The sequence below is a fragment of the Halichoerus grypus genome, chromosome 6 (assembly GCF_964656455.1).
Source record: "Halichoerus grypus chromosome 6, mHalGry1.hap1.1, whole genome shotgun sequence".
NCBI lineage: Eukaryota > Metazoa > Chordata > Mammalia > Carnivora > Phocidae > Halichoerus > Halichoerus grypus.
Window position 1 is genome coordinate 134,910,072 of NC_135717.1, and position 21,948 is coordinate 134,932,019.

General features: G+C 37.1%; 1 protein-coding gene across 1 annotated transcript in view; it reads left to right on the forward strand.

Annotated features, from left to right (window-relative positions):
- The window catches only part of TRHDE (thyrotropin releasing hormone degrading enzyme), a 367,225-nt gene that overhangs the window by 85,770 nt on the left and 259,507 nt on the right, over positions 1–21,948 (forward strand). The window contains exon 3 of the mRNA XM_078076295.1: positions 19,361–19,487. Within this exon, the coding sequence (XP_077932421.1) occupies positions 19,361–19,487 (127 nt within the window). The remainder of the gene's footprint in view (positions 1–19,360; positions 19,488–21,948) is intronic.

The window sequence follows — 21,948 nt, forward strand, 5'->3', positions numbered from 1 at the left end:
TAAACATACACTACTGTATGTATTCCTGGATGTTGTTACATGTAAAAACAGGTATGGTAGATGGATAGAAAGTACATATGAGTAGTTACCAATAAGGAGAAAAGAATGGCCTTGAGAATAGGGAATACAGGGGGAAACAAAAATAAAACCAAATATAAAACAGAAGAGGAAACTTTTGCAGATCACTGATGCAAGCATGACATGACATAAGCTCAAAGGAGGCAGAAATTTAGTTTATTGCTGTATCTCTTTTGCCTCAGTACTTGGGATATAGCAGGTGCTCAGATAAGTAAAATGGGAATGAAGACTGGATGAATAAATAAAGAAGAATGATCAATTTAGTTCCATATACCTGGGAACCAATCAAAACTATTGCCCTACCCCCAATTTCATATTTTATAACTAAATACATACTACATATAGGCAGTAGGCCAGTTGTTAGAGAAACAAAAGTGAATCTAATATATTTACTTTTGCCCTCTAGGAGCTCATAATCTGTTTGAGGAGACTGAGTGGAAAACTATTAGTAATGTCAAGTGTGATAAGTACTACAAGATAGGAATTTGCAGATTAAGGTGGAAGCATGGAGGAGAAATGCTGGGGTATCCCTTCCTTCCTTCCTTCCTTCCTTCCTTCCTTCCTTCCTTCCTTCCTTCCTTCCTTCCTCCCTCCCTCCCTCCCTCCCTTCCTTCCTTCCTTCCTTTTCATTTGAGCAAAGTGATTGAGTTCTTGCTTTATGCCGATTTCTTTTCTAGGTGTGGGGGATACAATGAGGAGCTTTCATGAAACTTAGTCTCCAGGGGAGACTGACATTAATCAAGTAATCATACACACAAAAAAGGAAGGTACAAAATTGCTATTGTGCCAGGTGTTCTCTCTGAGAACTTATAAAAAAGAATGAAAGAAAACCTTGATCTAGATTTGGATTCCAAGGATGATTTCCTTGAAGAGATGGGAAATTTGAAGGATTAGTAAAAGTTAATTAGGCAGTCATTGGGGGGTGTGGTGGAGAGTAGAGGTTGGGGAAGGTGTTCAAGATTAAGTTAATAGTTTATGAATAGCTGTTGAGAGACTGACCACACACACCTTGTAGACCTTTTCTTCAGAGAAAGTGAAGATTTTCGGATGGAGGTTACATCATTGAATTTGCATTCTAAAAAGAGCCTCTGGCTACATTCTGAAGATTGAAGGTAGAGGGGAAGGAAGGAATGCGAGAAGTTGTGAAATTATAGTAGTGCAGGCTAGAGATGCGTTCACTTAACTCAGATGGCAGTGGATATGGAGAGAAGTGGTGGATTAAAAATCTATTAAAGAGGCAAAATTAAAAGGGCTCAGTGATGAGATAGTGTGGTGAGATAGAGGAGAGGTCAAAATGGCTTCAGCAGGATAAGTAAAAACAAAGCCACACTGGAAATATCATGGTAAAACTATGAAACACCAAACTCAAAGAAAAAACTTAAAAGAAGTTGTAGTTCATTTTGTGAGATGTATAATGACCTTGTGGTTACATAAAAAAATCATAGTTTTAGAGGTGCGTATGGTATGGATGAAATGGCATAATATCTGTGATTTCCTTTAAGATGCTTCAGTAAAGGAAAAAAAGATATAGATGAAGCAAATTCTTGATAATTATTGAATCTAGGAGATGGTTATACAGGGGTTCATTATACTGTTCTCTCTGCTTGTTTCTGAAAATTTAAAACTTTTCATGTTTAATAAAGAACAACCAGAGACAAAAGAAATATTACCTATTAAGAATGGAATGACACATAGGCTTTTCATTAGGGAAAACAGAGTTCCATAGATAGTGTAACACATACTTTCAAAGTGTTTGGAGAAAGTTAAATTCATGGTGTAGGCTTCCATATATTTGTAAATTATTAACTATGAGTAAAGGCAAATATAGACATTTTCCAACAAAAAGGACTGACCATTTTCTATTTATAGACCATTGTGAAAAGACTGACCACAGGATATACCCCAGGAAGAAGGAAATTTAACTTAGAAAGAAAGAAGCAATGGTGAAGCAAGGAATTGGTAAATCTGTTGACAAATTTAAATAAGCATCACCTGTAAAATAATGATAATGACTAACTTTGGTGGTTTTATTTTATTTTTTTAAAGATTATTTATTTTAGAGAGAGAGTGAGCATGAGTGGGGGTAAGAGCAGAGGGAGAGGGAGAGAGAGAATCCTCAAGCAGACTTCCCACTGAGCACGGAGCCTGACTAGGGGCCCGACGTGGGGCTCCATGCAGGCTTGGTCCCAGGACCCTGAGATCATGACCTGGGCTGAAACCAAGAGTCAGCCACTTAACTGAATGAGACACCCAGGCACCCAGGTACCCCTAACTTTGGTGGTTTTATTTTATTTTTTTTATTTTTATTTTTTTTAAGATTTTATTTATTTGCGAGAGAGAGAATGAGAGACAGAGAGCATGAGAGGGAGGAGGGTCAGAGGGAGAAGCAGACTCCCTGCCGAGCAGGGAGCCCGATGTGGGACTCGATCCCAGGACTCCAGGATCATGACCTGAGCCGAAGGCAGTCGCTTAACCAACTGAGCCACCCAGGCACCCCCAACTTTGGTGGTTTTAAAAATGAGCTGTAACTATAGTGTAAAAGGAAAATGAACATTTGTAACAGCTGATATATATACTAGGTATTTCTCTAAGCCCATTCCTTATATGACTAATTTAACTCTCATAATTCCCAAGCAATTATTATTAAAATTTTTATTATTAACTTTTTTTCTCAGGTGAGGGAACTGATGCAGAGACATGATCAGTAACTTGCCTGTTAAATGTTAGTAAGAGGTAGAGCAAGGATCCAGATTCAGGTAATCTAGCTTCAGACCTACTCACGGGTTAACCACATTCTACTGAACATACAGTGTATTCAGATCCTTGTTCTCAAGGCATGTAGAGATATGAATTAACATTCAACTATGTAAAGTCGTTATACATTGACATGTAAGTGCAACCACAGAAGGAGTAAATAGAAATAGAACATACAATTTCCAAATGAGTGAAAGGTGAAAACTGGAATAAAGAAAACATGATCAATCTAATAGAAAGCAGAAATGAAGAGGGGTGCCTGGGTGGCTCAGTTGGTTAGGAGTCTGACTCTTGATTTAATGATTTAATTTAAAGTTCACCATCTCAGGGTTGTGAGATCAAGTCCCTGGTCAGTCTCCATGCTGGGTGTGGTACATGCTTAAGATTCGATCTCTCCCTCTCCCTCTGCCCCTCCCCACTGCCACTTGTGCTCTCTCTCTCATTATCTCTCTTAAAAAGAAAAAAAAAGCAGAATGAAGGAAAAAAACATAGTAAAAGAAAGGTGAATAGGAAATATTGAATAAGATAGTACAGCAGAATCCAAATATATATATATATCTGGGGATATAGATACCTATATCTATATACATTTACACTGAATTTCCTATTAAAATATAGAGTGGGTAAAATTGGATAAAGAAATAAAATCCGATACTATGCTTAACAGAAGATTCATCTTATATATAAAACCCAAAATTCTGCATGTGAAAGGAAAAAAGCTGATTTTATTTGGTGAAATAGATTTTTTAAATTATTTTTTTATTAGTATGTTCAATTAGCCAGCATATAGTACATCATTAGTTTTTGATGTAGTGTTCAACGATTCATTAGTTGCATATAACACCCAGTGCTTATCACTACACGTGCCCTCCTTAATACCTATCACTCGGTTACCGCATCCCCCCACCCCCCTCCCTTCTGTAACCCTCAGTTTGGTGAAATATATTTTAAGGCATTAGACTTATTGAGGCTAAAATTATAAAAGGCTTTAACCTGGAAGAGATGAACCTGTATGCAACAAATAATATTGGCTCAAAATATATGAGGCAAGAAATTGGCAGAGGTATAGATGGACAAATCCAAATTAATGGATTTGTGGGAGATTTTAACACCTTTCTCAGAAACATAAAGCAAAAAACCTAAGAGAGATTTAGAAGATTTAGATAATAGAATATTAATCTAAGTAGTATATTTGGAATCATATACCCCAAAATTAGAGGTTAAACATTGTTTTCAAACATCTATATCAGTTACTTACAAAATTCATCAATTACTAGTCTACAAAAAATCTGAAGCAATACCAAGAATCATTATCAAACAGGCCATGGTTTTGGCAATAAAGTTAGATAGCAATAATAAAAAGATAACTTAAAAATCACATACATTAGGAAGTTAAGTAAATATTTCTAAATAACTTATGGGTCAAATAGGAAGTTATGAAATATTTAGAAATTAATGAAAAATGAGAATACTGCTTATTAAACTTCCTGGGATGCAATAGAGCTATACTTAGAAGGAATTTATAGCCTTAAAGGATGTAGTATATAAGGTCATATTTAAAACATGAATTGAAGTTCAGAGAAATAATAGAGTATAATGAAAGAAATTATCTAACAGTCTTAATCAAGAGAAACAGATGATACAAACATTATCAGAGTTGAAATGCCTATAGATAAGGGAGAGATTTTAAAAACAGAGAATATTATGAAGAATATCATGCTCATGCTTTTAAAACTTAGATGAAATGCATAATTTTAAGAAAATTATAAATTATCAGTAACCATAGAGATATTAAATCACTAATCAAAAATCTATTCTCCTGCACAAAAAACTACCAGGTTTACACAGTTTTATAGGTATGTTCCACCAGCTATTTGGGAAAAGTTACATCTTTATCTATCTGTCTATCTATCTAATCTATCTATCTATCTATCTATCTACCTATCTATCTATCTATCATCTATCTATCTATCATCTATCTATCTATCCATCCATCTATCTGAGCATAGTCACACAATGTTATATTAGTTTCAGGTGTACAACATGGTGATTCAAAAACTCTATACCTTATGCTATGCTCACCACAAGTGTAGCTCCCATCTGTCACCAAATAACACCATTACAGTACCATTGACTATATTCCCTATGCTGTGCCTTTCATTCCTGTGACTTATTCATTCCAAAACTGAAGCCTGTATGTATCTCTCACTTCCCTTCATCCATTCTGCCTCCCAATTCTCTCTCCTCTGGCAACAACCAGTTTGTTCTCTGGATTTATAGGTCTGATGCTGCTTTTTAAGTTACATCTTATCTTAAACAAAGAGGAAAGCTTCCCAACATGTCTAAGTAGGTTGTCTTCTCCCCTTTTTCCCTGCCTAGGAAAGCAAACAGTTTAACACTAGAAAACTTATTATTATAATTCACTGCCTTAACAGAACACAGGAAAAAAGAAGAAACATGTTATCTGAATAGATGTGATGAAAGCATTAGAAAAATCCAACACTATTCATGTTGCAATTCTTGGCAAACAATGAATAGAAGGGAATTTCCTTATCTTGCAGCAAGAATTATAGTTGGTAGTGAGACAATAGAGGCATTCGAAATAGAGTAAAAATAAGATAAGGACACCTTCTTTCACTGCTCCTGTTTGGCATTGTTCTAGGAATCCTGACCGACACAAGCCAACACAAAACAACACAGTAAAACTATTAGAATTAATTCAGAAAGTTGGCTTGTTTCCAAGTCACTTCATGAAAATCAGTTAAGTAGCTAATATCAAAATAATAGATTAGAAATATGATTTTTCGAATCCCATTCACAGTAACAACAAACCATAAGATATCTAGAAATAAAATCTAATAGAAGATGTGTAAGGCTTTTATCGTAACACTTAAAAGTGGGGTAAAGCCTGAAGTAATCAAGAGATATTCCATGGGCATGGATGTTAAGATATAATGTTTGAAGATGTCAAATTAACATGCAAATCCAGTGCAATTTTAGCAAATTTCTCAACAGGATTTTGTGTGTAAGTGTGGAAAATGATCCTAAAATTCATATAGAATAATAAGGAAGTTTTGAAAAAGAATAAGAGCAGTGTCTTATTAGACCTCACAATTTATTATTTAGTTTTAGTGATTACAGAATGTACTATTGGCACGATGATAGACATACTGACCAATAATAGAAACAGTAGAGATCCAAGTATATGTGAGAACCTGGTTTATGGAGAGGGGCATTATAAATCAGTGGGAAAGACAACACTCTTCAACAAATAGTACTGAGACAATTGATTATCCACATAGAAAAAAATAAAATGAGATCTCTATTTCACATCATTCACACAAATACATTCTACATGATTTAAAGCTCTGACTTTGAATAGCAAAAGTTTAAAAACTTTAGAAGCACATATAAGAAAAATATCTTTTTGACCTTGAGGGCAGTGAAAGACTTCTTTAAAGAGACCCTGAAAAGAAAAACCCTAAAGGGAACATCTGATATTTGACTACATTCAAAATAAAACATTCTATTTGATCAGAGACAGTGCACAAGGCTAGCACAGACTAGGAGAAGATTTTTGCAAATCATATACTAGCAAATGATGACTGTCTGTAATATACAAAGGATGACCACAAATCATGAGAAAAAAAGATAAACAATCCATTGGAAGAAGGGCAAAGGAACAGAGCAGTTTGCAAAAGAAACTATAACAGCTAAGAAACATATGAAATGATGTTTGACATCACCAGTATCAGAAATATGGAAATTACAACTAACAATGAGATACCATTTATACCCATTGATTAACAGGCATTTCAAAATACAAGATTTGGTGAGGATGTGGGGAAGCAGGACTGTCATACACTGCTGGTGGAATGTAAATTGGTACAACTCCTTTGAATAGAAGTTGAATAAAAGTGTAGGACAAATATAACATGCATTGGAAATATTCTTGAAGCACGTCATGGCTTGGCTAATTCTAGAGTGGGAGGGAGGGGAATGGGCAGAAGGGGGTGTATTGCTTCAAGGGAATTGTAATGTTTTACATCGTTAAAAAAGACCCAAAGCAAATGTGGAAAAACATATCAGCATTATTTAAATCTGTTGAGGATACTAGGATAATGTACTTCTGTCCAGTACTTTTCTATAGGATTGGAATATTTTGCAATTTCTTTAGAGAAGGAGTTGAATTGAGAGGCTTGAGGACTGAAACAGTGATTTTCAGGACACTGATAAGTGGCTCTTTCCTTTCCCCCAGAAATCTGTATCCACATTGCTCTCATCCTCACTTATTTTATATTTTAACTTAAATATCACCTTCTCAGTGAGGCTCTCTCTGGCCTTTAGACATTTCCTTCCTCCCTTCTCTGATTTATTTTTGTGTTGAGCACTTACTATTATTTAACATGCTATATGTTTGTATTTATCTTACTTAGCTCTCCATGGCAGGGATTTCTGTCTGTTTGGTTCACTTCACATTTGCAGCACTGCAAAGAGGGCCTGGCACAAAGTTAGACTCTCAATAAATATATTTTTTAAGATTTTATTTATTTATTTGAAAGAGAGAGAGAGCGAGCATGGGTGGGGTTGGGGGGAAGGGGCAAAGGGAGAGGGAGAAGCAGATTCCCCACTGAGCAGGGAGCCTGACTCGGGGCTCCATCCCAGTACCCTGGGATCATGACCTGAGCTGAAGGCAGACACTTAACCGACTGAGCCACCCAGGTGCCCTCAATGAATATTTTTGTTAAATGAGTGAATGAACAAATGAATTCTGGGTTCTGACCCTAGATGGTAGAGAGCTACCCGATCATTGAAAGATATAGGAGAGCAGAAAGGGGCAGGCAGGACTGTGTTTGAACTTGATAGTTGTTTTGGAGGGGAAGGTGGCATATGCAAAAGTGAGGTCAGCAGGCAGTGGGAAATCAGGGGATAAAAGGACAGATGGGCCAAACGAAATTGAAAGTGAATCCAACTGAGCACTGAGCTTCTGTATGTACAAATAGATGTACTTGGCTATCCGTCTTGCTGAAGAAATTTGACCAGTCATAACATAGATAGCTTAATAAGGAAATTCTCTATATTTATTCTATGTCATTTAAAAAAAAAACTGCAATTCAATCAACTACAAAAGAGGTACTCTATCTCAGAGAGGGATTAAAAGCTACTGTTTTATCTATAGTCTGTGACAGTATTAAACAACATTTACTGGTTTCCAAACATTGGACTTGACTCATCTGTTGTTTATCATTTATTGTGCAGGGGAAAGAAAGATTGGTTGTTAGAGTTAAAAATAATACCAGCCATGCTGAATGTATCTTCATTGAAGATTCTGATGTTGAAAGAGATTTAAGGGATAAAGATATATGTTTTCCTATGTGTTAGGCTTTTGCTAAATATTTCTCTCAAGACTTGAGGTTTGTTCCGTGGAGCTGAATGAACAAAATGTTGTTCGGGTGACTCTAGGCCAGTAATACCTCAATTTTAGAATACCTATGATTCCATTGGTAAGTTTATTAAAATGAAGGATTTTAGGGCCCTGCCCGAGAGAGAGGTGATTCCAAATTTCCAGAGTGTATAGGCCCAGGAATCTGAATTTTAAACAGTTACCCTCCCCAGGTGTTTCTGATGCAAAGTGTAATGCAATACCTGGAGAAAAATTGCTGTAGATGATTCTAACTTGTACTCAATCATCTCACTTTTTTGCATGCGGACCGGATATGTGCGGTAACGTATAGGGTGCGTGGTAATAATATGTGTGGGTAAAATAAGTGTGCCAACATTAGCAGTTTGAAAGCTGTAAATAATATGCTTGCAACAAAAAGAGCAGCACACGAATAAATACAAAATGTGCTCCTGCAAGAAGCTGAAAGTCTAACACAAAACAGTGTATTAACTGGTGGGAAGGTAAAAAAGGTATATTCATTTCCTCTTGCTGCTGTAACGAATTATCACAAATTTAGTGACTCAACACAAATTCATTTTCTTATTGTTCCAGTGGTTAGAAATTCAAAATGAGTCTTAGGGGATTAAAATCAAAATGTTAGCAGAGCTCGTTCCTCCTGGAGGCTCTAGAGGATGATCTAGTCATTGCCTTTCCCGCTTCTAAAACTGTATTCCTTATATTCTCTGGTTCAGGGCATCTGTAGGTTTCTCTCTGTTTTTGTCATCCTATTGCATTCTCCTTTTCTGTCCTCAAAAACTCCCTCCGCCTCCCTCTTATAAGGCCATTTGTGATTCCATTGAGGGCCCACCCAAATAATCCAGGATAATCTCCTCATCCCAGAATTCTTAATTGATCACAACTGTAAAGTCCCCTTAGGTAACGTTCACAGGTTCTAAAGATTGGGGCATGGTGTTTTGGGGGCCGTTATTTAGCCTACCACATATATATTAGAAAAATGTAACAACAGCAGTGTGAATATGGCTAAGCCGTGTCCTTTCCTTAAGTATCCGTAAGTAAGTTGAACTTGTAAGCTCCATCGTGAACTAGTAAATACTGTGCTTAGTAAATAAATGTGAAGTGATTTACAAGAGACTATACAGATTGCCACAGTGCTAATTTCCTTGCCTGAAGCAAAATGCAGTTGGAAGGTGTAATCAGTCTATTATAACAGCATTTTAGTGCTGGAGTGGACAAGGACCTTCAAAGTTTATTGCCATTTTATGGGAGTCAGCCACATGTTGTTAGTCCCTACTGGGTGAATGGCCCTGTATTAGACACAGTAAGGAGTGAAAGGAGAAATTGAAAAGATGGACACAATACTTAAAGGACTTGTTGTCCTGTTGAGAGATGACCTCAAATAGCCGATGAACATATAGAGTAAAGGTCACTGGGTCCAAAAGGAACCGCATATATGTCACAAACCTGTCTCAGAATCCTTAGTAAAACGCTCTGAAGGTGGAGGGAGGAAGATACAAGTAGGGACAGGCCCTCAGAGCACCCTGACCATTGATGGTATTCTGGAGTCTCCTTATGACAATATTTGATATGAAATGGATTTGAGTATAAGGCTGGTGTTTGGCCTCACTCGTGATGTTTTAGTACTTGTTCTCAGAATATCTGCCCCTGGGATCTGTGGCATGCATTCCACGGGGAGACTCCCGGAGAGGCTCTAGTATTTGTTTCTGGGGCGTGTTTTGTTAGAATGGTAGGTTTTGAAATAGTTGTGGTGTTGCTATGATCATGTGCCTCATTCCTAGTACGGTACTGGGATTTTACTACCTCTCCATCCCCAATTCTAAATTCTCCTCCTTCCCAGAATGAGTTGTTTGACTCCGGTGATGGAGGCTGCCTATTACTGGCTGTTCTTGCTATTAAAGCTACAGAACAAATTTTTCACTTGTAATGTGATTTTCTACTCATGAGCCTCCCTTCCTCGATACATCTTAAATTCTGTTGCCTCAATCATCTCCCTTTGTCTTTACCAGTCATGTTACTCTGCTTCAGACCCTGAAGTGGCTCTCAGTGGCTCAGAGCAGCAACCAAGACTCTTCACTTGAGATGCCCGGGCTTCCCAAGTCCCTGTCTCCTGGGCCCGCACTGTCTGCGGTAGCCAGCCCAGCCCCTTCCCCAGGCCCCTCCCCGCCTCCTCTTTACGTTTATTGGCTTGTGCATCTGAGCACTGATTCCTTGTTTCTGTCAGAATTTTGTGTGTATTGATTTCCCTTTTGCTTCACAAAAAAAAAAAAAAAAAAAGAAAAAAAGTTACCTTCTGAATTTTAAATAAGACGAATACTCTTGGGTTTTTAGTTTCTTGTTTACAAGATCTTTTCCTCTTGGTATCAATATATTTGTCTTCTACTTAGTGCCAAAAGCACCTGCTCCCTTTTCCCTGGCTTGTTCTGTTTTACTGATTTGTATGAAGAACCCCCAAATCAAATTATATTCACAGAGGCGAATTAATTCAGCTTTATTGGCTGAGAATTTACTGACAGCAACATCGTCGTTCTGTGGTTATTAAAGAAAGGGGATGGATTTTTCAGTTAGGTGGAAGGAAAAGTAAACTTATTATCGTGACTGTAGTGATATTTTAAAGCCATGAGATAATGACTGTGTCTTCCAAAGTTCCTAGTGTATTCCTGCCATGCGAAATTTTCTCAGAGGTTAACTCTGGCAAACCAGAAAGTTTGTTTATTTTAATGCACCAAATTACAAATGTCCAATCAGAGAAAGTGTTATTCAGGTCCTTATTTAGCAGGTGTACTACTGTTGTAAATGTTTTCTCTTTTCTTCTCTGCTGTATGGCATAACTACACACTGTTTCACATAATTATATAGCAACTACTACAATTCACTTTTAACACAACAAATAATTAAAACAATCTAGAAGAAAGGCTTATACACAGAGAGATTTAGTTTCATTGTCCTTTAACGTGATTCTATGACTATAAAAAACCTCTTCAAATTTTTCATCTACAAAATCAATGTACTGCTAAGTCCATGCTTATTCTACAGGTGTTTTTTAAAGATAAACGAGGGACGCCTGGGTGGCTCAGTGATTAAGCGTCTGCCTTCAGCTCAGGTCATGATCTCGGGGTCCTGGGATCGAGTCCCACATCGGGCTCCCTGCTCAGCGGGAAGCCTGCTTCTCCCTCTCGCACTCCCCCTGCTTGTGTTCCCTCTCTCGCTGTGTTTCTCTCTGTCAAATAAAGAAATAAAGTCTTTAAAAAAATAAAGGTAAATGAGAAAATGTATGAATTATTTAAAATTATTAGAAGAAAGTCTGAAGAATTACTTAGCATATGATTTTAAAATATTTCTGACAATTGCATCTGTTTGCTTACATTTTTTGCATTACATTAAAATTGTATATGTATTTTTACCTTTCCTTTGAAATCTTTGCTACAATGAAAGATGAACGTTATATGTAAGAATTTAAACAATTGCTTGCTTTCCTGTACTTCCATGGTGCTCTGTCCCTGTTCTGCTCATCACCATCTCTGTGGAGAGGACTTCTCTGAAGAGCCACTGTAAATTAGATCCACTTTATTATTCTCAATTATAAGACTTTGTTGCTATATCTCCCCACTGGACTGTAAGCTCCTTGAAAAAAGGGACCATCTCTCTTTTGCTTACCTTTGGACACTCAGCATGTGAGCGGTGGCTTGGCCATTAAGAGATGCTCATTAAATATTAACTGAATAAATAAATGTCCCATTGATGAAATCCTTAATTAGTCTTTGATGTTCTTATTATAAATTGCACAGCTCTCAGAGACAGAGTCAATTTGAATTTCTCTAAAGTTCCCTTGCATTATGACTCCCTTCCAAAGGATATTCTATCTTAATAATGGCAAAAGCTGACACCAGCTTCTTCTCCTCTTCTCCTACCCTTATGAGCCCAGATGGCATTTCACAGATCATGGCACTTTCTCCTGCCAGCTGCAGATGTGGCCTCAGAGTTCATCCCAACGTGTCCTCTAAGCAGCCACTCTTAGTTGTCAGGATAGTTGAGACTTAATTGCCATCACTATTTTTGTGACAAACGAATTTGAGATAACTGTCTTTAGCATTTTTCCCCTTCAATGATTAAAATACTTAAAATCCTATAAAAAGATGAAACAAATATACTTTAAATATAGAGAGTCCATGAAACTACTAGGTAAAGGCTGCTGGGTGCAATAGATACCCCCTTAGGAACACCTATTTTGGGCATTCAAGTGTTCTAAGAGATCAAAATTAGGTAACTCCTATACCTTAGTTCATTACTATGATGTATTACTACATCGTAAGAATATTTTTCAAAAGCCAGCTTCTTCTATTCCATATTGGTTACTAAAGTTATTTCTGTCTAATCAGTACCAAGCTCATGGGCAGTTAGTGGGAAAAAAAAGAGGTACGATCAAGAGTAAAGGATGTTAGCTGAGCAGTTGGTATGTATGTATTTCCAGGGGAAGTGGAAAATGCAAAGGACTAAAGCCCTGTGAAGATAAAGAAAACCCTTTTATTATTTTATTCTCAAAATAAGGGGAGTAGATGAGAAGAATTGAGATATACCAATCTCTCAGGCATAATGTATATAGGTAATGATAAACTATTATCCCTGGAAGGAACTTTGAGCAAAGACCTGGAAAAGTTAACTGACTCACAAATGGACAGAAGTAGTTAGGGAGAAAGCTGAGTTTCACATACCTGCATGTTCCTAGTGTCGTGTCCTTTCCACTGGGCTAAATGGGCAGTTGGGTTTATACTGGTTGTTGGAAGAAGCTATGCAGAGGGAGAGAAAAACCCTGGTAAGCGATTTACATTTTTAGAGCTGGGCTCTTTTCATGGAATATCAGAAAATGCAAATAAGCAGGTGTAATAAAATTATATTTCATTGCTCTTGAGTGATAGCTATATTTATGAAGACTTAGTTTCTATGTTATGATTAAGTAGAACTTTGTTCTTCTAAAAGAAGAAAACAACTGTGATTTTTTTCACATATAAAATGAATTATTGTACAGTAAACTTCTGACTAACCACACAAGAATTATCCAGTTGGTGACATATTTTAAACTATTCCCCCCATCCTTCAACTGGATGTCATTTGTTCCAATAGGGCACTGGTGTGGGATGGGTATAGACAAGGTGAATGATTGTCCTTATGTGAGAATGTGACTACAATTGACTTTACTTGGTAACTAAAGAACTTTTAGATAGAATGTTAGGACTAGTTGAATAAATCCATCCATTTTTTCTGCATCCCTCCTGCTGTCTCTCTAGTCCAAACCATAATCATCTTTAACTAGGACTTCTACAATAGTCTAACTCATTTCCTTCTACTTTTCCTATTCCCTTCTAACTCATCATCTACACTGCAGTGATATAATCTGTTTTTTTTCTTTGTTTCAGTGACACTTTTCCTTGCTTTAATTTTTTTTTTTGCCTTTTTCTGCTTTTGAAATGAGCTCTCAATTACAAAACATCAAAGTCCACTAAAAAATGCCAGCTCTTGGCATACCATGGAGAAGCTCACAAGTAAGGACAGATCACAGCAGCAGCTGTTGGCAAGAGGTGGGAAGTGATTAAAGCAGTGGTTACAAGTGTTCACAGGAAGCTAAAACTATCCAACAGGTTGTGCCCTAATGTTAGCACGGGTTAGACTAGTCACCACCTTGATGTGTGGCCTCAGTGTGTTTGGGTTCAGATCTTACAAGACAATACAATTTCTTCTAGTTAAGGGTTCTTGGCTTGCACCAATCACAGGGTGGCCAGAGAGCACTAGACCAGTAATCCCCATCACCTATTTAATACATGCTCCCCCCACCTCCCCTCTAGTAACCATCAGTTTGTTCTCTATAATTAAGAGTCTGTTTCTTGGTTTGTGTCTCTCTCTCTTTTTCCCTTTGCTCATTTGTTTTGTTTCTTAAATTCTACATGTGAGTGAAATCATATGGTATTTGTTTTTCTCTGACTGACTTATATCACTTAACATAATACTCTAGCTCCATCCATGTCATTGCAGATGGTAAGATTTCATTCTTTTTGATGGTTGAGTAATATTCCGGTGTGTGTGTGTGTGTGTGTGTGTATCACATCTTCTTTATCCATTCATCAGTCAGTGGACGCTTGGGCTGGTTCCATAATTTGACTATTGTAGATAATGCTGCTGTAAGCATCAGGATGCTGTATCCCTTTGAATTAGCATTTTTGCATTCTTTGGGTAAATACTTATAGTGCAATTGCTGGATCATAGGGTAATTCTGTTTTTAACTTTCTGAGAAATCTCCATACTGTTTTCCAGAGTAGCCGCACCAGTTTGCATTCCCACCAACAGTGCAAGAGGGTTCCCCTTTCTCCACATCCTTGCCAACACCTATTGTTTCTTGTGTTGTTGATTTTAGCCATTCTGACAGGTGTGAGGTGATATCTCATTGTAGTTTGATTTGTATTTCCCTGACAATGAGTGGTGTTGGACATCTTTTCATGTGTCTGTTGGCCATCTATTCCATCTTTGGAAAAATGTCTGTTCATGTCTTCTGCCCATTTTTATTTGGATTATTTGGTTTTTGGGTGTTGAACTTTATAAATTTTTTGTATATTCTGGATACTAACCTTTTATCAGATATGTCATTTACAAATATCTTCTCCCATTCCGTAGGTTGTCTTTTAGTTTTACTGATTGTTTCCTTCACTGTGCAGAGCTTTTTATTTTGATGAAGTCCCAACAATTTATTTTTGCCTTTGTTTCCCTTGCTTTAGGAGACATATCTAGTAAGAAGTTGCTACCGCTAATGTCAAAGAGGTTACTGCCCGTGTTCTCCTCTAGGATTTTAATGGTTTCCTGTCTCATATTTAGGTCTTTCATCCATTTTGAATTTATTTTTGTATATGGTGTAAGAAAGTGGTCCAGTTTCATTCTTTTTCATGTTGCTGTTCAGTTTTCCCCAGCACCATTTTTTGAAGAGATTTTTTCCTATTGGATATTCTTTCCTGCTTAGTCAAAGATTAATTGACCATATGTTGTGGGTTCAATTCTGGGGTTTCTGTTCTGTTTTATTGATCCCTGTGTCTACTTTTGTGCCAGTCCCATACTGTTTTGATCACTACAGCTTTGTAATATAACTTGAAGTCCAGAATTATGATGCTTCCCGCTTTGCTTTTCTTTTTCAAAGCTGCTTTGGCTATTCAGGGTCTTCTGTGATTTCATACAAATTTTAGGATTGATTTTTAAAAAAATATTTATTTATTTATTTATTTGAGAGAGAGAGAGCACGAGAGGAGGAAGGGTCAGAGGGAGAAGCAGACTCCCCGCTGAGCAGGGAGCCTGATGTGAGACTCGATCCTGGGACTCCAGGATCATGATCTGAGCCGAAGGCAGTCACTCAACCAACTGAGCCACCCAGGCGCCCTCAGATTGCTTGTTCAAGCTCTGTGAAAAATGCTGTTGTTATTTTTATAGGGATTGCATTAAATGTGTAGATTGCTTTGGGTAGTATAGACATTTTCTTCAGACTTGGAAAAGCTGAAAGTTTATTATGATAAATAATAGCTTTGGTACCTTGTGGCTATTACAAATATTAATGTTAAAAATTGTGCCTGTGACAAATGGAAAATTATGTAGCCAGGGAAACACCTGTGATGGCATTGCCTATGATGACATTGTTGGGTTAGTTTCCTTTAATAGATTAATATTTCTTAGTATTGACTAATCATTAAAACGCTTTCACATAAATGTTCTTTTTTAAAAATTTTCCTTCTATTTTCTGGATTTAGATTCTTTTTTTAAAATTAACATATCACGTATTATTTGTTTCAGGGGTACAGGTCTGTGATTCATCAGTCTTACATAATACCCAGTGCTCATTACAACACATACCCTTCCCAGTGTCCATCACCATGTTACCTCATCCCTCCACCCCCCTTCCCTTCAGCAACCCTCAGTTTGTTTCCTATGATTAAGAGTCTCTTATGGGTAGTATAGACATTTTAGCAATATTTGTTCTTCCAATCCATGAGTATGGTGATGTGGGAGATAAAGGAGAGAAGTTTGGGCATGACGTTCGAAAAGGCAAGAAGAGATAGAGTGTGGGGGGCTTGGCCTCATGTAGGAACAGTCCGTTAATTCTTTATAATGGGGGGAAGGCAGGGAGCCTTACATTGTTACATTGTTCACATTATATTTTTGTTGTGGATTTGTTTGTTTTCCACATACTATGAACCTTTTAAGAGTAGTAGGTGTGAATGTCTTGTCCATTGTGTGGTAGGAGTTTGTATGTTCCATTTCTCTTCCTTAGTGCAACGCCTGGCGCACAAGAGGCACACAACACATGTTTGAGTGGAGCAAATGCAGTCACTGTGCTGAGCCCGTGTATGTTTTATCTTCTCATTCAGATTGGATTATTTCCATCAAATGTTGACAACCAGATTGATTTAATTGTGTTTCTCTTGTCTGCGCCTACAGATAGGTTGATCAACTGGTAGAGCTGATTGACAGGAATGGCTGTGTTTCTACCAAAATCAATGATGCTTTGTAGAAATAAAATCAGCGACCTTTTGATGCCTCATTTTGCAGTGGTCCTGGTTATAGTTTCAACATGAACTTACTATTTACTTTACCTCTGAGCCTCCTGAAAGCTATCCATTCTTTCTCAGAATACATTTGTTATTTTAGTTTACCATTCATATGGCATATATTATTATCTGTTATTATCTAACCTACCAAGTACATGGGAAACTCTTTGAGAATGGGGACTACACCTTCATTGTGTTTTTCCTCAAAATCCTTTGTACAATCTGTGGTTAGAAAACATGTCTTCTCACTAAATTAAAAATCCCTAGTCCAGGACCTGGTACAAGTTAGATGCCAAATAAATATTTGTTGAATGACTGCATGAGTGAATGATTATTGTCTGTGGTGTTTATTGATGATGCACAGACCAGATCTCCTTTCCTGTTTGATGTGCCTATCTCCCAGCTTTTCATTGCTTTGCTCCTAGTAGCTCACACCTAAAATCTTTTCCAAAGGACTATCTTTGGGCCACTGGAGCTGGCATCACCTAGATGCTCCAAGAACAAGAAGTCCTTGGGATTTTATGCCTTCCCCTTGGTAACCAGTATCCAATGGCTGAGATGCAAGAATATGGAGGTCTAGCTGTCATGCCTCAGTGCAGTGCAGACTTCCAAGTGCAGTTTATACTCTAGAGCTCCCTGTGGGATCAGGCTAAGGCCAGGACTTTGCCTGAAATTGCATGCAACCTTGCTTGGCTTCTATCTTGCTTGCCTTGCTCTTTTGTAGGTTTCTCCTAAGAACACTTTCTTAGTGAATCACTTGCACGCTCACCCTTTCCTTAGGGTTTGCTTCTTGGGAACTTTATTTAAGACAGTGCATGTTTATAATCAGGTAGTGTGAGGGTCAGGAATCATATCCACACTCTCTCTAAGAATGTTAAGTTCTGCTGTTGCAGTTGGTAGCTCCTGATAGTTTTTGGTTTTATATTACTGCCAACTAAAACTGTAAGTGACTGTGAACTAAATTTGGTATTTGATTTGGTTGTTGGGTAAGAAGTAGCTTCACTATTTCAGTAAATAATTGTTATTGAATTTAGTAAATATCTATTGAATTACAGGTCTTTCTAACATCAAGTCAGAATGCATTTTTCTTAACTTTCTACTCTTTTTATTTATATACATCTCTGCTCTCTCTCCTTAAGCAAGGATAACAGAATTAATTGTATAATCGGGGCGCCTGGGTGGCTCAGTCGTTAAGCGTCTGCCTTCGGCTCAGGTCATGATCCCAGGGTCCTGGGATCGAGCCCCGCATCGGGCTCCCCGCTCTGCGGGAAGCCTGCTTCTCCCTCTCCCACTCCCCCTGCTTGTGTTCCCTCTCTGTCAAATAAATAAAACCTTAAAAAAAAAAAAAAGAATTAATTGTATAATCAATTTTTATATGATTGAGTACCGCTTTCTTTTGTCTTCCTGTTGAATATAAATATCCATTTCCACATACTGAGTAAACCATTTATTTTATTTTTTTAGTGATATGAAAAGAACACAAACTCCTTTATCTGTAAAATGGGATTGGAAGTAATGCGTTTTAGAACTTACAAGCACTTTAGTCAACACCTTCATTTTATAAGTGAGAACATTTGAAGCCCAAAGAGGTTAAGTAATTTGTTTAATATCACCCAGCTTGCTTAGTGGCAGAGCAGGACTAATGCCCAACTCCCAGGCTGCTGTGTTTTCCACTGCTCTACAAAATGCATATTTCTTATTCACAGAATTAATATGAGGATTAGGGGCCACATCTGTAAAAAATAGGTTTAGCCTTTGGAAAGAAAGATGCTGGATAGCTTTATGAAATCTTTATGAAAACTAATCTCATTTTAACCTTTTCTGTACAATTGTTAGTTTTGTTCAGTTTGTGTTATTTGCCTCAGGCTTCTTTTTGGCCAAGGACTAGATAATATACAATGCTTGATTTAAAAATCAATATTAAGTATCCAAATTGTGTTAGAAATATGAAATACTTCCACTGGTTTTGAAGCTGGGAGCAGTTGTAGACGGACTTCCAGAGTGGCAATCACTTATGTACATGGAAAATTGCTCTTCTTACTTTGCATATTGGGAATAAGGACAGTTGGTTCCAAAGAAAAGAAGGAAGCATAAATTATATTTTGTTCAGCCTGGTAATACTTCCAAAGCTTGATGCAATGTATCTTTAACAAACCATGAATTTTCTCTCCTGCGGAGCCACCATATCCTGCCTACTTACAGCATAGTCAGGGAACCATTATACTAATCCACCGTACCTTCATATCTCTAGCAAGCACATGTAAGTGATAACTTGAATATTTATTTTGATGCAAAGTGTATAAATCTTCTCTATGTCATTTTGTAAAGTGAGGAAATTGTGACTCGCTCAACTTGGTTACTTTAATTGTTCAAGTTTGGTTCTTTCAGCCACAGCGTGCTTTGATATATGACTAAGAATACTGTTTAATTTTTGTAGTATTCACAGTGATTTGTGTAGATTCATATAGGCAGAGAAGATAAAATTTGAATACCAAAAGGCTAAAGTAACTTTCATATATATATTTTTAATTAGGTACGATTATATGCAAGACCCGATGCTATCAGAAGAGGATCTGGGGACTATGCTCTCCATATAACAAAGAGATTAATAGAATTTTATGAAGACTACTTTAAAGTGCCCTATTCCTTGCCAAAACTAGGTAAGTATTTTCTTGGTTATTTTAATGGAAGGGATCCTTGAAGGTAGAAATTTGTCTTCATGCATTTATTTGAGACATGAAAATTCCAAGAATTATATTTTTAGAGAAGATGAGCATGAAAAATAATTTCTTCTGAAGAGGTAAAATAAAACTTAATGTTTCTTAAATCTTGCCAAGAATTCCTCGTAGGAATTAAGAAAGGCATTATGTAAGTTTAGGTTTCCAAAAGATAACTCAAGTAGATATAATCATTGAATATGTGCTATGGAGGGGTGCTTGCCAACATCTCATTTAATCCTCGGAAGTACTAGATGGGTAGGTACTGTTAGAACATTTGCCACTCATGGGACTTGACATCCAGGGAATCTGTCCTTCATTCAGACAGCTAGTAAGTGGTGGAGCTGGGATTTCAAGCGAAGTCTTGATGACTCCCAGAACTCTTCCGTGTTTTACACTGAGAAGACACTCGTTGATTATTTTCTCTGTCCTAATTCTCAGATCTCGGACCACAATGTGTTAGTTATCCCTCACATTATTTTTGTTCAGTCATATTTCAGTACAGTTGTAGCAAGTAGAATAAAAACAAAGCAGAAGGGAAATTGTATAAGGGAGATTACGTTCACCATGAATACTCTGATGTTTCTTCCTTTTACAAAGACGATATGTTCAATAGTTGCTTGTTGATTGAATAAATGAATTTTATGATCCTAATTTGAGTGAAGCTCCCACTTTTGCAGGGGAGTGAACTATGACTTCCCAGGAAGTTAAAAAGGGTACATGTACCCATTAGAAATGTTGAAGTTATTTTTCCTTCTCGGAAAACCTGTTTTGAAATATTACATCATGGCAGTCTTTTGTTCCTCACCCACCATCTTTTTTCCCTCCCAAGAACATTTTTGATCAGCATCCACATAAAAGTGATTGTTCATTGGCAAGAATAAAGTGCTTACCTGATCAAAAGTGTTGGTATTTGAACCACAGGTTCCTCTCTCTGGAGAACTGGGCCTATTTTATTAAAGTAACCGCCGGCTGTGTAGCTTTATTGGTCTTACAATGAGTAGTTTAGAAAATAGGTAGAATAGTTGATATTGTTACCAAAATGGGTGTGGCATACAATTTTAAGGAATGATATTACAAAATTCCGAGGTCTTCTTGAAATATGTGCTCTTAGAATCCATATGATTTAATTTCAAATTTCTAAACAAAATTGTATTTCAGATAGGATCTATATTTAGTTTAGTTTTGTTCTGTCTTCTTTCTCTCTTTCTCTTTTTCCCCTCTATATCAACTTCTCTATTAGAATCTGTTACACTGAAATCTCCCCGGTAGGCACCCAAGGCAGGAAGGACTATCTGACCTCATTTGCATGGGAGGTGACACTGTTCTCTCTACTCCAGGTAAAACCAGCTGGGAACTTCCCAGCTTGACCCTAATGTAAAATTCACAAGTGCTTATGTTGCAAGTTCAGCAAGAGAAATAAAATGTGAATCTTTGTCCCCTTCAGACCAGTAATTAGTAGAGGAACTCAATTTATAACTTCAGGGGGTTCCATGTAACTGTCAGCTTGCAGCAGGAAGCATTTCTGTTCCTCTCTTTCACTCACAATTGAACCATGCAGGCTTTCATCTGGTAGAAAAGAGCTTTGTTCACTGTTACTATTACTTGTTAAGCTCCTTATGGTGTATATAATTGAATGATTTGACTAACCCCAGCACACTCCTTTGTATGTATCTAGGGGAGTTACCACAGCCCATGGCAGTTTATAAAATTTCTTTTAAAGTTCTACTTATTTTATATATCTATAGATATTTAGATCTATATATTAATGGATTTATGAGTATGTTTTCTAAATACTCCTTACATAAAATTCCTAAGCACAGAAGCATTTTGACAAATCCTGTTTCCATTGTATATAATGATTAAATAAGTTCTATGGAAACCAACTCAGTCTTTCTTTCTTTTTTTTTGTTTTGTTTTGTTTTGTTTTTTTTTTTCAACTCAGTCTTTCTTAATGGTGCTTGTAGATGTATCCTGGATGTCAGCTGCATCTGCCTTGAACCCTTCAGATCTACCTAGGGTGGTTTCCAAGACCTATTCTACCCTCTCTCCCTTCTCTTTCCTTCCATTCTTCTTTTCTTCTTTTCCTTCCCTCCTTTCTTCCTTCCCTCATTTATTTAATAAGCACTATTGAGTGCCCCCCCGTGGGTACTTTTCTATGTGATGGGGATACAGCAGTGAATAAAAAAGGCAAAAATCCCTTTCCTTCTGGGGCTTATGTTCTGTTAAGTAGAGACAGGCATTAAAGCAATTATTAACACATGTAGTATATCAAATGGAGATAAGTGCCATTACAAATAAAGCTAGAATGGAGGTATAAGTAGTGTGGGGGGCAGGTGAGGCATGGGAAGGGAGCTGAAATTTTAAAATGAGTGAATACAGAAGGATTCATTGGGAAGCGAAC